The 14,502-nt window shown below is 38.3% G+C and overlaps 1 protein-coding gene across 1 annotated transcript; it reads right to left on the reverse strand.

Moving 5' to 3' along the window:
- Nucleotides 1–1,439: 1,439 nt before the first annotated feature.
- LOC122740125 (F-box/WD repeat-containing protein 2-like) lies at nucleotides 1,440–2,989 on the reverse strand. Its single transcript, XM_043982009.1, has 2 exons — nucleotides 2,969–2,989; nucleotides 1,440–2,876 (listed from the first exon to the last, which is right to left on the reverse strand). The coding sequence occupies exon 2, from the start codon at nucleotides 2,559–2,561 to the stop codon at nucleotides 1,584–1,586; it is 978 nt and encodes a 325-aa protein (XP_043837944.1). The 5' UTR covers nucleotides 2,562–2,876; nucleotides 2,969–2,989; the 3' UTR covers nucleotides 1,440–1,583.
- Between the last annotated feature and the right edge of the window lie 11,513 nt (nucleotides 2,990–14,502).

Raw genomic sequence — 14,502 nt, forward strand, 5'->3', positions numbered from 1 at the left:
GGGAAGAGGAGAAAAGAGGAGCATTAGAGTGAAGAACCAAGAAATGAATGCAAGATGGCCTTAGGTTATATAAGATTTTCAATCATAGCAGATATTTTCAATATTTCCTAAGTCTGATCACCAATTAAGTTGTCTTTATGCCAAGTGACTTAAAAGATTTTCCCCTCTTAAAGTTAGAACTTCATCATATTGCCATTATAGACAAATTTACTAATGCCTTTTTTATGTCACTTTGGGAATTCCCCATATGCTAACTTTCCTTTTTAAAAAGAAGACCTTTATTGGAGAGGCAGAAAGGCAATATAGATAGAGAGCCAGCTTTGGAGTCAAGGATACCTGATTTCAAGATCAATGAATTGATACACTTGGATTCATTTGACCCTGGGCAAGTCACTTCACTTTTGTTAAGCAGTCTTTTCTAGGGCTCCAAGAAACTTTCTAAGACTGTTAAGTCACAAGATAGCAACCTCTATCACTAGAGGAAGTTTATTGAGAATTCTACATAAAAATAAAATCACTGTTCCTGACAAAGTAAACCTTTATTGATATTTTATTGATTATTTTCATAACAATATTTATTGATTTTTATGGCACAATATTTATTGACTGATTTTATACCACAGTGAATCTCACACTTCCTATCTTTCTATTTTGCTAGTTTTTTCTAAACTCACTTTCTTTTCTTACAAACAGGAAATACAAATTATTGCACTACTATTGTCATACTGCATATTATTGCTGTTCAGAATATTTGGATGTGCTCAAATTTATATTTGGGTTTAAATTATTGAAAACTGAAATTGAAACTATTCTTACATAGTTAAAATAATTCTTACAAAGAATCACAGAATTTCAGAGTTAGACAGGACCTCCATGACTATCTAATTGTGGTAAAAAGTTTTAACAGTCGGTTAGATAATGGAGAGACACCAGTTTTTTTTTAGGACCACCCTTTTGGGGAGGAGACCAACAGCATGAGCTACGCACACCAGTCCGCCTGCGACGCAGGCCAGATTGCCTGCTGAGCACTCGATTTCCGGGGTGCGAGCTTAAAAGGCAAGGAGAGAATGGAAGTGGGGCCTTTTTTCCTGCTCCGCTGGTCTCCTGGCTGTGCTGCACAGACAAACGCGGATTGGAGTTTGACTCGGCCCGGCTCTGCTTGACTCTGTCTCTCGCCCCAAAGGTGGCCCTTGTCTTTTGGTGAGTTTTATATGGAATATAGACTAAGCCTAGACTTAAGATGATTTGTATTGTATTTCTACTTTCCTATCCTTCTTTTTTTTTTTTTTTTTAGGCCCCAAATTTGTTCTTTTATAATGACAAGCATAACTAAGTACAAATGAGTTTCAATGGTGTAGACTGTTAGCATGCTGCATTGCATTATGTCAATAAAATAATCCCTTTCCCCCCACCTTTCTCTCCACCCCCCATCACTCCCACCCAGGAAAATAAATGATTGTGCACTGCATGACGATACCATTAGGTGTGAACTTTGGTTCATGCAAAATCGGCTCCCACAGAGGCTGCAACAGAACCAGCAGCCTCAGCACCCAAAGTCAGTTTTTTAGCTGTTGTCCATATCTTCAGCCATGTTCCTTCCATAACACCAAGTGAATACTGTGGTCAGGCATACTGGTGGCAAAAACCAAACCCATATCATTCTGCCCATCTAGTCCATTCAGCCATGACATTTCACCTGCCAAAAAACTGGAGCCCCTCTTTGATTTCCTGTACTCAGGCAGAGGCCAGCGGCTTATCAGATTCTCTGTCCTTAAGTCCATGATGTATAGATAGCGGTTGTCAAATAACAGGGCAAAGATGTCTCCAAAGCCAAGTAATGCCAAATTTGCTAACTCTGGAGTCTTGATAACCCTGAGAATATCATAGCTGGCAAAGTCCCACTGATAGAGCCCTAGGGCTGAACTACATACGATGTATTTGCCATCAAAATGGAGTCTGGGCTGCAAACAGATACTTCGATCCTCAGATACAGACAACGTTTTTAAGCATTTGCAGTTGATTTCTCTTCCAATCGGCCAAATCTTGATTTCATACTTGTCGGCACTGAGGAGAATATGATCTCCAGGGCTGTGCAACAGAGACTTAACCTTGCACTTCTGTAAAACCACCTTGGTAACCCACTCAGTATGTCCTGTGAGTGTGTTCAGGCACGTCCCCGTTGATAAGGCCCATACTTTCACAGTGAAGTCTGCAGAGCCACTCACCAAAAGATCAAGCTCATCACTGTAATCCACGCTGAACACTGCACCTGTGTGTCCTCGGAAGTGCTGGGTTCGGGCTCCTGAACTCCATTCCCAACAGGCTACTGTGTTATCAAAGGATCCTGTTACAAGTTTTTGTTCATCAAACTTCACAGCAGCACAAGTGTGGGTCTGGATACCATATATGCACTGTCCTGTGCTCACATCCCAGAGTTTTACAGACAAGTCATCTGACCCTGTACAGAGAAGTCCATCCTTGTAGTAAAGTGCGTATACTCTGGCACTGTGTCCAATTAACGATGAGGTCTCAAAGGCTTCATGGTCTTTCAATTGCTTCATTCTCAAAATTGCCTTCAAATAAACTTTCTTCCAATGCAAAGCGTCCTGAACGGAATCATCTATCTGCCAGCCCAAGTTTCTACAGGCGGTCTGCCATACCTCTGTACAGGCACTTATAACCTTATTCCACTGCTTAGAGACGAGGCAACATGTGAGTAAGGTCTGAGGATCGAGCCATTTTAACAAATAAAAACTGAGTTCCAGGGGAAGAAGTTTGAGGAAGTCTCGCTTGAGCAGAGTCTCTAGGTTATTGGAGAGATGCCTGAGCTGGATTGCTCCACTCAGACTAATCAGGTGATCCAGACTTTCATTTTTCTGCAAGTCCGTCAGAGAAAGAAATGTAACAGAAATGTTATCAAGCCATGTCTCAAAGTCCTTTCTCTCCATAAGGTTATGGAAAAATTTACCTGAGGGCGCGCTCCGGGACCCGGGGCCTCAGGACGGACACACGCCGCCTAGGCGCCCGCGGACCGGTGGGCCCTTTCCTATCCTTCTAATCAACATCACCTTGTGACTACCATACAATAAAAGCTCTATCTAGAAAACCAGAAGCTTCTTCCATTTACTAGTCTGGGAGATAAATTAAGGGAAAGGTTAAGTAGGGGAGATTCATGATCTAATATCCAATTTTAATCTCAGATAATCCAACACGAAGAATCCCCCACCTAACATTTTCTTGAGAACAATATACTTAAATCCAGAGGCATCCCACTTCACTTTTGGCTAGCTCTCATTATTAGAATGTTTGTCCTGCAGTTCAGTCTAATTTTATCATTCTTACACATTGTTCCTATCACAGAACTGCAGATTTTTTTAGCTAGAAGCAATCTCAGAGCACACCAAGTAGCATCTATAACTTGACTGGAATCTGATCTACAATATATCTAATAAGTGGTTACCCAACCTTTGCTTAGACACCGAACCCTCCTACTGTGCTTTGCTGAGTGAAGTCATAGGAATCTGGATTAGGAGAGTACCAGGATTGGATTTCAACTCCCAGTCTATTCGTATTTTCTCCAAACACTGTTTTTTTTGTTTCCATATACATCCCCACAGCTATAGTAGTACTTGATGTCATTTGCAAAGTCGATGGTCTTTTATTTTCAGTTTTTTGAGAAAAATCTATAAAACCTCTAGTCAGGAGAAACCTACTCTTCACAAGGCACTTTTGGAAAACTGATTGTTGGAGAGTTTTACCTTATAACAAGCCTGAGTTTATATCTTTGCAGCATCCGCTCAATTTCTTCTACTTCTGCCTTCTGGGCCCAAATAGAACAAATTGAATCTCTCTTCCCCTTGACAGACTTTCAATTATTTGAATTTGTAAAGATGTGATCTAATTTCTAAACCAACAATGACAAATTAAATGCATCTGTGCCTATACCTAATGGGGTGTGTGTGTGTGTGTGTGTGCCCATGCGCACACTCAATAATCTACCAGTTCAGCACAAAATGGGAAAGTAAGCTCAGAGGAGGTGTTAAATACATGTAGTTAATGAAATGTGGAATGCATAATGTTGAACTGATTAAATTATGTAAATACATTTTTATCATCCATAGTCCTAGGCAATAAAACTGAACTGGACACTATGTACTTGCTTAATAAATGATGGATTAATGAAGAAAAAAATATATTTGCCTAGTGGGTGTTTTTATTTTCTTCTTAGTAACACTAATTCAACTAAAAGTTTCTAACCACAATCACTTAGATAGACAATAAATAAAATCTATTTTACATTGTGAATTACCTTCACATACATCCTGTGCTCATGGTAAAGGGGATTACTTTGGAGCCCAGTTCTGTTTCTTCTTTTATAAGAAGCAAACCACTAAATGAATAAAAGTTAATAAAGCCTCTAGACACGAAAATGGGCTATAGTATCCATAACTTGCACTCATCAACAGAAGCATTATCTGAGAGTCACCAAGAGCAATTATTTTATCTTTCCCCACTTTTTTTTTTTTTTACCTTGTAGCCAGTGGCAGACGTGGGAATCAGAGCCTTAAGTAAATCTGAGTCAATGACCCATATAGAGTTTAAATAACAAATCGATTTATTTTTGGCTTTTGCAACTGAGCTATTAAGCAAAATTTAGCATCTGTAAATGGTCTCTATGTCCAAGTGAATGGACCCAGCTTCATGGGGGGAAGCTTTATGGTCGGCCCTTTTCCAGAGTTTGAGGCCACAGGCCACATTCCTGAGATTTGCTGTGCAAGCACCCTTTTTTTTTTTCTTTTTTTGGCTATGACTAGGTAGGCCCTTGTTGAGGTTCATGGCAGCAACTCAATGTCCTTTTCATAATATTTGCTCCAATTTCTTAACCTGTCAGAGCTCAAAACCCAGAAAGGCCATGCTTCATTCCACTCATATATCACCCTAGTCATTTCCCAACGATTAATAAATATGCTACTAGTGTTTACAAGTGGTCCTATCCTAATCCTTATGTACATTCACACTTCCTGCCTGGCAGAGATTGTGTGGCGTGATCCATCCAGGAGCCCAGCTAAGACGTAGGCTCCCAGATCAACTGAATTCTGGCATTTGTAAAAGACTGTGGTGTGAGGGGATAAATATAGCAAGCACTGTTCTGGTTGGTTTTTTTTTTCTTTTTCAAGTTATGTAGTAGCTAAAACTGCTTTCTAAGAACCAGACAAAATGGCTTTTCTGTTTTGTTCTTTGGAGTTTACTTGTTTTCATTAGACATTTCATAGATGCTTTGCAGAAATATGGCCCTCCCAACTAATTCTGCAGGACCTATAACAGAAGTATCTTCAGTTAAAGCAAAGTCAGCACTCTTCTGAGAATCACAATGAAAGAACATTTTTTTAAATGAATTTTCTGAACATCAGTAAGGGAACAAAATGAGGAAGGTTCATTGGAAGAAAGCTGACAAATCTTAAAATTAAAAAGTGTCAAATAAAAATAGAATTTTAAAATGTTGACATTGTCGATGAAGGTTGTTAAGGTTGAAAGTTTAGCATTACTTTAAGCCAATTATTTTTTCACCTAACCTTTCACATGCCAGGTTTTCCACATCCTAGATTCAAACAGTTGATTTGTTAAAACCTAAGTGCAGGATTTCATGTCTAGCTTCCAAAGTTAAATTCACATCTTGTCAGTTTCAGTTCATTGTTCCTATCTCTCCACTCCTACAAATTTCAGAATTGCGCAGGTTCCTTCATTTAAAGGATCAGCTATTCATCCCACTATGTGTTGTCTATTGGTATACCAAAGACTTAATCCCACAGGCATTTATTGTCTCCAGTATGTAGTCCACTGTACTAAGCACTGAGGTTTAAAAAGACAAAACCAATTGATAAACATTCATTAAGCACCTATTTTTTGCCAGACACTATGCTAAGTGTTGGGTATACAATAAGAGACCAAATACAGTCCCTACCCTCAAGTAGCTTACCATCTAATGGGAAAAAAATGAAAATGAAAAACAACTACTTTTTAAGAGGCTTATATTCTCCTGGGAGGATATGATATGAAAGATACCTATCGGGATCTGCAAAACCTTTCCATAGTAGGTGTCATATGAAATTAGCCATAAACAAAGCTAGGAATTCTAAGACTTGGTTTTGCAGTAGAAGCACATGGGCAGTGGGTAGGGAGTGAAAAGGAAAAGCCAATGCAAATTCAGGGCATCAGTAGTAGAACGCCAAGGTTGGAAAATAGCAAGAAAGCCATATTAGCTGTAATATCACCTATGTGAAGGGGAGTAGATTTCAATAAGCATGGAAATGTAAGCTGGAAAAAGATTGTAAAGAGTTGTAAACACAAAGCTAAGGAGACTATAGATTATCCTAGAGTAAGGATTCCTAGCCTTGTTTTATCATGGATGCCTTTGGAAGTCTATAAAAATTATGTATTCCTTCTCAGAAGAATATGTTTTTAAAATCATAAAATGAATTATATTGAAATAAAGAACCATTTTTTTCCTCATCCAAGTTCACAAATGCCTTGAAATATAATCATAGACCCATTGTCCAAGGGGTTTAAGTATAAGAATAAGTATAAGAATTCTCATACTAGAGGGGAGCAGCTAGGTGGCACAGTGGATAGAGTGCTGGCCCTGGAGTCAGGAGTACCTGAGTTCAAATCCGGCCTCAGACACTTAACACTTACTAGCTGTGTGACCCTGGGCAAGTCACTTAACCCCAATTGCCTTGCAAAAAAAAAAAAAAGAATTCTAATACTAGAGGATTTGTATTAATTCTTTTGTATTCTGATCCAAGTTATTGTGTTTTGTTTTTGGTTTTTTGAGATGTGATAAATGATAATTAATAATTAATATCTTGGGGGACCCAGAAATCTCTCTTAAGTTCTCCCTCCCCCTCTATTCAAAGACAAACTCTCCTTGTGAGACTGTCAAATCTTATCTAGGTCAAATCCACCCCCAAACCAAAGCTATTAAAAAAAAAAAAAAAGCCTTAGGTGGAACTAGATTCTTTTACTAAATAAACTGAAGGACTTTGCAGATGAGATTTGGCCTTCATGAGCCAATTCTAGGTGGGAACCATTGTGTCAGCTTGGGTGGGTGGGGATGTCTACATTTCTCCCTGATGTCATCTTTGCTTGAGTCATGTATTCCCCGACTTCATTTTAATATAACCCAGGGACAAATGATGCTAACCAGTTAGATTCGATTGCTATGTGATGGACCTCCTACAGGGGAATGGTATATGAACCAGACCCCAGGAGGTAAGGGTCTTTTTTCTGAGAAAGATGGCCATAGATCTCATTTTATTAATAATTTTTAATTATGTTATAATAATTAATTATAATGTAATAATTATTATAATTATAATAATATTTTAATAATAAAATGATTAAATTACCCAGATACCATGTCTCTCATTATTTTATCCATCACAGAGACTATGTCTCTCTTTCTCCCTCAGGCTGAAAGTACAGTGGCTACTCACAGGCCCAAACCCCCTTTGGATTGGCAGGGAAACTTTGACCTACTTTCCAACCTGGCTTGGTTCTGCCCTCCTTAAGTAATTTGTTGCACCCTGTCCCTCTTCCCCTGCCCCCAGGAGCTCTCCGTATTGCTGCAGAACTTAGTGGAGACACTTGATTGGCTTTAGTAACTCCACCAGCTTGTCTCCTCAGTAGCAGAGATTACAGGCATATACCACTGGCCACAAATTATTAAAAATTGCTAATCAGGACAGGACCAAGTAGACAGTCATCTAGGAGTCTACTAAATCCCCAAATACATTTGGGATTAGTGCTATAACTAAGAATGTTTATGCTTAAAACTATAGCCAAGACTAGAAGGAAATATTTCCTTATACGAATAGAAATGGAATAGGGAAAAGGAAGCAGAGACTGTAGGACACTCAAGGAAGGTTGACATTGAATAGATCACAATTGTGAAAGAAGATATGAAGGTGGGATGTGGGAAGGAGCTCAGCCTAGTCATCTGGTATCATACAATATTAACTAATTATTCTGACTAATCAAGCAATAAGCTCCATTGCTTCCACTGAAACACTGCAAATTTTTCAGTGCCTTTTAAATTCAGCACCCTAGGACAAAGCCTCGGTCATCATGAGTTATATATGGCTCTATTTCATGTTATGGACTTGCAAATGAATGTTCCAAATAGAATTCATATCACTAGAATCTTTCTATGTTCTGATAGTTTAGTTTATTCCTGTCAAGAAGTATTTTTAAAAGATATTATCAGGAAAGAGAAATAATGGTATAAGATCACAATGATTCAATTCAGTTTGAAAAGCAGTTATTGATTACCTACTTCTATTTTGAAGACATTGTGCTATTCCCACTACAACCAAAGACAAAACGGAAAACACTCCTTGTCCTCAAGGACTTTAAATTACATTCAACCTCTTGTATATAAGTGTATAAAGTTATTTTAACTCTTAGTAAATCAATAATATGATAACATAATGAAATTTTTGCCTTTCCATTGTACCACATTTTAGGCTAGGTTTGTTTGGATATTGAGATAAGTTCAATAAGTCAATCATAATGACCCCTTAGCTGGAAGACACTCAGAATTTGGGGTGAATAGTAAGCTCAAGCTGTATTAAATACCCTGGAATAAATTTTGTAAGGAAGACATTCTTTAACTATAGGTAAAACAGGGTCTTGCAAGAAATTTCAACTAATTTCTGAGGTGGTAGTAGGAGTATATTTGAGAAAGAAGGAGCAAAGGGTCATAGATTTAGAGTCATGAGGGATATTAGACATCTTCATACTACAGATGAGTGAACTGAGGCACAGTGAAGGTTTTGTTTGTTTGTTTGTTTTATAATTTGCCAAGGACCACACAGCTAGCAGTTATCTGCAGTAGGATTCAAAAGTGGGTCTCTATCCACTACACAACATGATCTCTCAAAGATAATTTTTTAAAACTGCATGAAATGAGAAACAAAAGAGACACAAGAGGAATTTTAGCGATATGTGATACTGGTCTGTTTCACTCAACGATCTCCTGTTTCATTGAGTGACAGAGTTTCTACTTGCACTTTACGAGTTTCTTAGCCATATGTGTCTTGCCCATTTCCCACAAAGACCCTGGAAAATCTCACAGGCTCATTTTTCTGGCCCCTGCAAAGGAGTAACCCCTTCTGTTGTAATCTGGCTGTTTTTCATTTGTGGGTTGGTAACAGGGGAAGGATTTGGAGGGATTAAGTTGCTAACATTATAAACCCAAAATATCTTTACAGAGGCATTAATATGTATGCACACAGTTGAAGGGTTTTATCAGTTTTAAAATAATTTTAGATCAGATTCTAAAAGTAGAAATGGGAAGATCATAGTTATGTGGTATAAAGTCTGGTTTTCTAATAAATAGTTACAGAGAGACCCTCCCCAAGGTTTTAAGTGGCTAACTGTCTGGACAAATTCTTTAGCCTCCTTTGTGTTTGCATGAATTAATGTCTGTCAAGACTATAAATTCTTAGAAGGCAGGGATTATGGGTTATTCAATTCAATTCAGTTCCCTTCACTATGTGTATAACACTGCCAGTAAATTGTTTCACATAATGTTGCTAATGAGCCCTTACAAAGTTTTAGATAAGAATTGAATGCTGAACTTAGAGTCAGGGAGATCTGGATTCAAATTCCACCTCTGACATTTATTATGTGATCATAAGCATGTCATTTAACTTCCCAAAGTCTCAGTGTCCCCATCTACGAAGAGAAGGTAACACCTATAGTAAGTAATCAGTAAGTAGAATTACCTGTTAACCTGTAGGACCAAATCATAGTGTTGCTGTAAAGCTAAAGTGAGATCATATACTTGGGTTTTGCAATTTGGGGGGGGGGGCAGGGCAATGAGGGGTAAGTGACTTGCCCAGGGTCATACAGCTAATAAGTGTCAAGTGTCTGAGGCCGGATTCTAACTCAGGTCCTCCTGAATCCAGGGCCAGTGCTTTATCTACTGTGCCACCTAGCTACCCCAGGTTTCACAACATTTAAAAAGCTTTATTGTCTTTTATTATAATATATCATAGCCTCCAGGAGTCATGCTGTATTTGACCTCAGAGCCAGTTACACCTTGGGTGCAATCCCCACCTCTGATTCATACATCTCTGGGACCCTGAGCAAGTCATTCACCTACCAAAGCTAGTAACAACTTGTTAAGATTGTAAGTTACAGAGAAAGTGCCAACCTACTTCGGTTGGAAGAGTTTCCTCATCTGGGATTTGCCTATACCAATGAAAACAGATTTTTAATGGATAGAATTCACTAGCCTGATGATGATGAGGATGATAATCTAAAGTATAAGAATAAAACAAAAGAGGTTATTTTTTCCACCCAAAAGTTCTAATATGATCTCTCTCTCTCTCTCCCTCTCTCTCTCTCTCTCTCTCTCTCTCTCTCCCTCTCCCTCTCCTTCTCCCTCTCCCTCTCTCCTTCTCTCTTTCTCTCTGTCATCTTTCTATTTGCTGGGGTAGTTTACTACCTTCAATGTTGACTTATTTTCTATGACTTTAGAATTTTCCCTTAAATGAGCAGTGCTAATTGGAGCACCAAGACTCCCACTAGTTACCATGTAAGCTCCTTGTGAGTGGGAAGCTTTTTCATTCTTTGTACTTCCATACCCAGCATTATTACAGTGTCAGGCATATTGTAGATCCTTGTTATATGCTTATTGATGGGTGGCTCTAGAGCAGGACTTCTTAAACTTTCTCCACTCATGACCCTTTTTTGCCTTAGAAATTTTTACTCAATCCCAGGTATATAGGTATATAAAATAGGTATACATAATCTTTTACTGTTGCCAAATTTTTGGATCCCCACATTCATTTATACAACCCCATATGGGGTCTGCAACCCACAGTTGAAGAAGCTTTGCTCTAGGGCATATTCCAGATTCACTGCTCATTCCTCCAGGGGAAGAGCACTTAAAATGACCACCCTTTGTTTTTGTTGTTCAGTCCTTTCACTTGGGTTTGAATATTCATGACCCCATTTGAGGTTTTCTTGACTAAGATAGTGAAAAGTTTGACCTTTCCTTCTCCACCTTATTTTATAGGGGAAGAAACCTAGGCAAACAGAGTTAAGGAACAGGGTCACACAGCTAGTAAGCATCTGAGGCCAGATTTGAACTCGGGGAAAAGGAAACTTTCTGACTGTAGGCCCAGTGCTCTGTGTGTTATAACACCTAGCTGGCCCCTGAAATGACCAGCCTAATTTAACCCATTTATTTAGATTCCATGGAAGCTAGGGATCTAGTCTGTTGTTTTTTTGTTTCATTGATTCCTTTTTTTGTTTTTGTTTTTGGGGTTTTTTTGTGGGGCAATGGGGGTTAAGTGACTTGCCCAGGGTCACACAGCTAGTAAGTGTTAAGTGTCTGAGGCTGGATTTGAACTCGGGTACTCCTGAATCCAGGGCCGGTGCTTTATCCACTGCGCCACCTAACTGCCCCCCATTGATTCCTTTTTAAACCTCACAGTTGGGGCAGCTAGGTGGCGCAGTGGATAAAGTACCAGCCCTAGATTCAAAAGGACCTGAATTCAAATCCGGGATCAGACATTTGATACTTACTAGCTGTGTGACCCTGGGCAAGTCACTTAACCCCAATTGGCTCACCAAAAAAACCCAAAACAAAACAAAACAAAAAAACCCACCTCTCCATTCCCTTACCTCCCTTGCAAAAACAAAACAAACAAAAACAAAAAAACAACCTAGTTCAGCAAAACCAAACTGATCTGTAAGCAGAGAACCTGGATTGAAATCCCTCTTCTGACACTTACCACCTGAGTGACCTTAGGAAAGTCCCCTAACCTCTTCAGGCCTTGGGTTCCTCATATGTAAAAAGGAAGGATAGGATTATGTGATCTCTGAGCTCCTTTCCAATTCTCAGTCTATGATTCTCCAAAACAGTAATTGATTCTGCCATCTTAATTCAACATTCTGTCTTGGTCACAAGCATCAGTGACATTTATGATAATCCATAGATTCCATCATCTGTCCTCTGGAATAGTCATTGCAATTCATTGGCTGCCCTTTAGCACTAGTTTCATTTATATCACTATAGTCATTTTTATACAAATCCATTTTTAAAGTTGTTACCTTTCCAAAATTCCCCAAAGAGTAATCATAGCTAATGATCATTTTCCTATTTATTATGGAATAATATAACAACAATAATACCATCCTTATTAAAAGTAAGATCGGAGTTTTTTTTATTAAATCTCTTTTTTTTCCTTTCATATTTATTTCCTTTTTAATATATGAAATAAAACAAGCATTTCCAGAACATAGCATAAGAAAAAAGATGATTGAACATGAAACTACAAATCTATAATGTACAACTTACTGTTCCTTTCAAATATATAATAAAGTCATCACGTACATTTTTTTCTTCCATCTTCCCACACCCACTCCCACCCCAGACATGGCTACCATTAGACACAAATAGTTATGTACATGTAAAATTATTCTATACATACTTCTATTTATTTGTTCTTTCTCTGGATGCAGATAGCAGCTTTCTTTATATGTCCTTTAATGTTTATTTGGGTATTTATAATAGAAAAAAACTTATTGGCTCAAAGTCATTCATAAAACAATATTGCTGTTACTGTATACAATGTTCTATTGGTTCTGCTCATTTCACTCTTCATTATGGAATACTACTAAGTTATAAGAAATTATGAGCTCAATGGTCTTAGTAAAAGATGGGAAGAATTAATCAAATCTCAGAGTTACACATTATTCCAGGAACAGAAGACTCCTGTGTCAGGGGCAGCAAATAACTTCATTTTTTTGATTTCCTGGATTTATATTCTGCCTCCATCTATCAAAATCATTAATGTCTGTCCATAATTGAAAAAGGACATGAATTTCATATATATGTTCAAATTTCCAATATTCGCCTTTCAATGTATGGAATCAAGCTCTTTTGTGCAGGTAGGAAGACAACTTGTGCTAATCAATATTTATCTTCCATACTAGAAATATAAACAGTATTATATATAGGAAATTAGAGTTTACATTTTGAAGGCTATTCACTATAGGTTTCTGAATGGGCAAAAACCCAATAAAAGATTACTCTAGGCACCATGTATACGATGAACTGGTTGAGAGAAAAACTGGAGGGAGGACATCTGAATTAAGGCTATGAATCAGGCATATGAGTCTAGTCAAAAGGGGTGGCAGGTGGAATGGAACCAAAAATGCAGATCTGGAAGCTCTTAGGAAGAATCAAGCACTTTGTGAGAGATTAGATCATCCATTCAGAAAAAGGAAAAAAGAAGTAAAGAAAGGAGTGGGAGAGAATTCCAGTGTAACATGATAATATTGTTGTTTAGGATATTGGGGACATTAGGATGAGAATACTTCTTGTTTTTGATCAATCATTTCAGTTGTGTCTGACTCTCTGTGGATGCATTTGGGATTTTTATGGCAAACATCCTGAAGTGGTTTGCCATTTCCTTCTCCAGCTCATTTTGAAGATGAGGAAACTGAGGCAAACAGGGCTAAATGACTTGCCCAAGGTCACATAGCTATTAAACGTCTGGTGCCAAATATGAATTCAGGAAGATGAATCTTTCTGAACCCAGGCCCTGCACTCTATCCACTGCATCACCGATATGTCAAATGAAGGAGGAGGGAGGTTGAATTCAATTGCTGACTTAAATGTGAGGTGTCAGTGTGATAACCGAGGAATATCTAGTAGACTGTTCTAGAAAAGGCACTAGAAAAAAGTCAGAGTTCAAGATGCCAGTTGAGAAATCTCCATACAGACCTTTCTGCTTAGCGGTATACTTACAATACAATTAAAATGTCCATATTTAAGATCAATCCAGATGGCTACAACAGTCCACATAGTTCATAGCATTGCACTGAGTACTAAGCCAAATCTTCCCAGGATTTTAAAAACAATCATGCTATAAATGGTATTTATTGCTCTGTGTATTTGTACATCAGCTGTTTCCATAACCAAATGAAACATTCTGACATCGAATCTATAGTAAGAACATAAAATAGAGTTCTGAACACTTGAAAATTCTATTTTAAATTTTGACATGTTCCACTGCACCACAGAGTAAGCAAAGCAGAGAGAAAGTATGAGATTCCTAGACCCTGTGAAAGACCCTAACCCCACTAAAATAGCTATGAGTCTGTTCTCTTTCAAATTCTCAGGTTAAAAAAAGTCAAAATAATTTAGAAAGCTTTCCATTCACCCCACACCCCCATCATCCCTGACTCCGGAGTTTATCAGTAAAGATTTGCAGGAGCAGCTGAGCATATATTAATAAGCATGACTACACCAACTGTTTGGATTGGGGGTTGGGGGAGATGTTAGGTTTGGACTTGGATTTTTTTTTGGGGGGGGGCGGTTTAAAGCATCTTAACTCCTTCCCCCACATGCTGGACAAAATCATGCCTGTCAGTCAGGAACCAAAATTACAAACGTCTTCCACCACCACCACCCCCCTTTTTTTT

The sequence above is a fragment of the Dromiciops gliroides genome, chromosome 1 (genome assembly GCF_019393635.1).
Source record: "Dromiciops gliroides isolate mDroGli1 chromosome 1, mDroGli1.pri, whole genome shotgun sequence".
NCBI lineage: Eukaryota > Metazoa > Chordata > Mammalia > Microbiotheria > Microbiotheriidae > Dromiciops > Dromiciops gliroides.

Bases quoted from the DNA above. Each gene is read 5' to 3' on its own strand.
- LOC122740125 (XM_043982009.1), bottom strand. From the start codon at position 2,561: ATGAAGCAATTGAAAGACCATGAAGCCTTTGAGACCTCATCGTTAATT.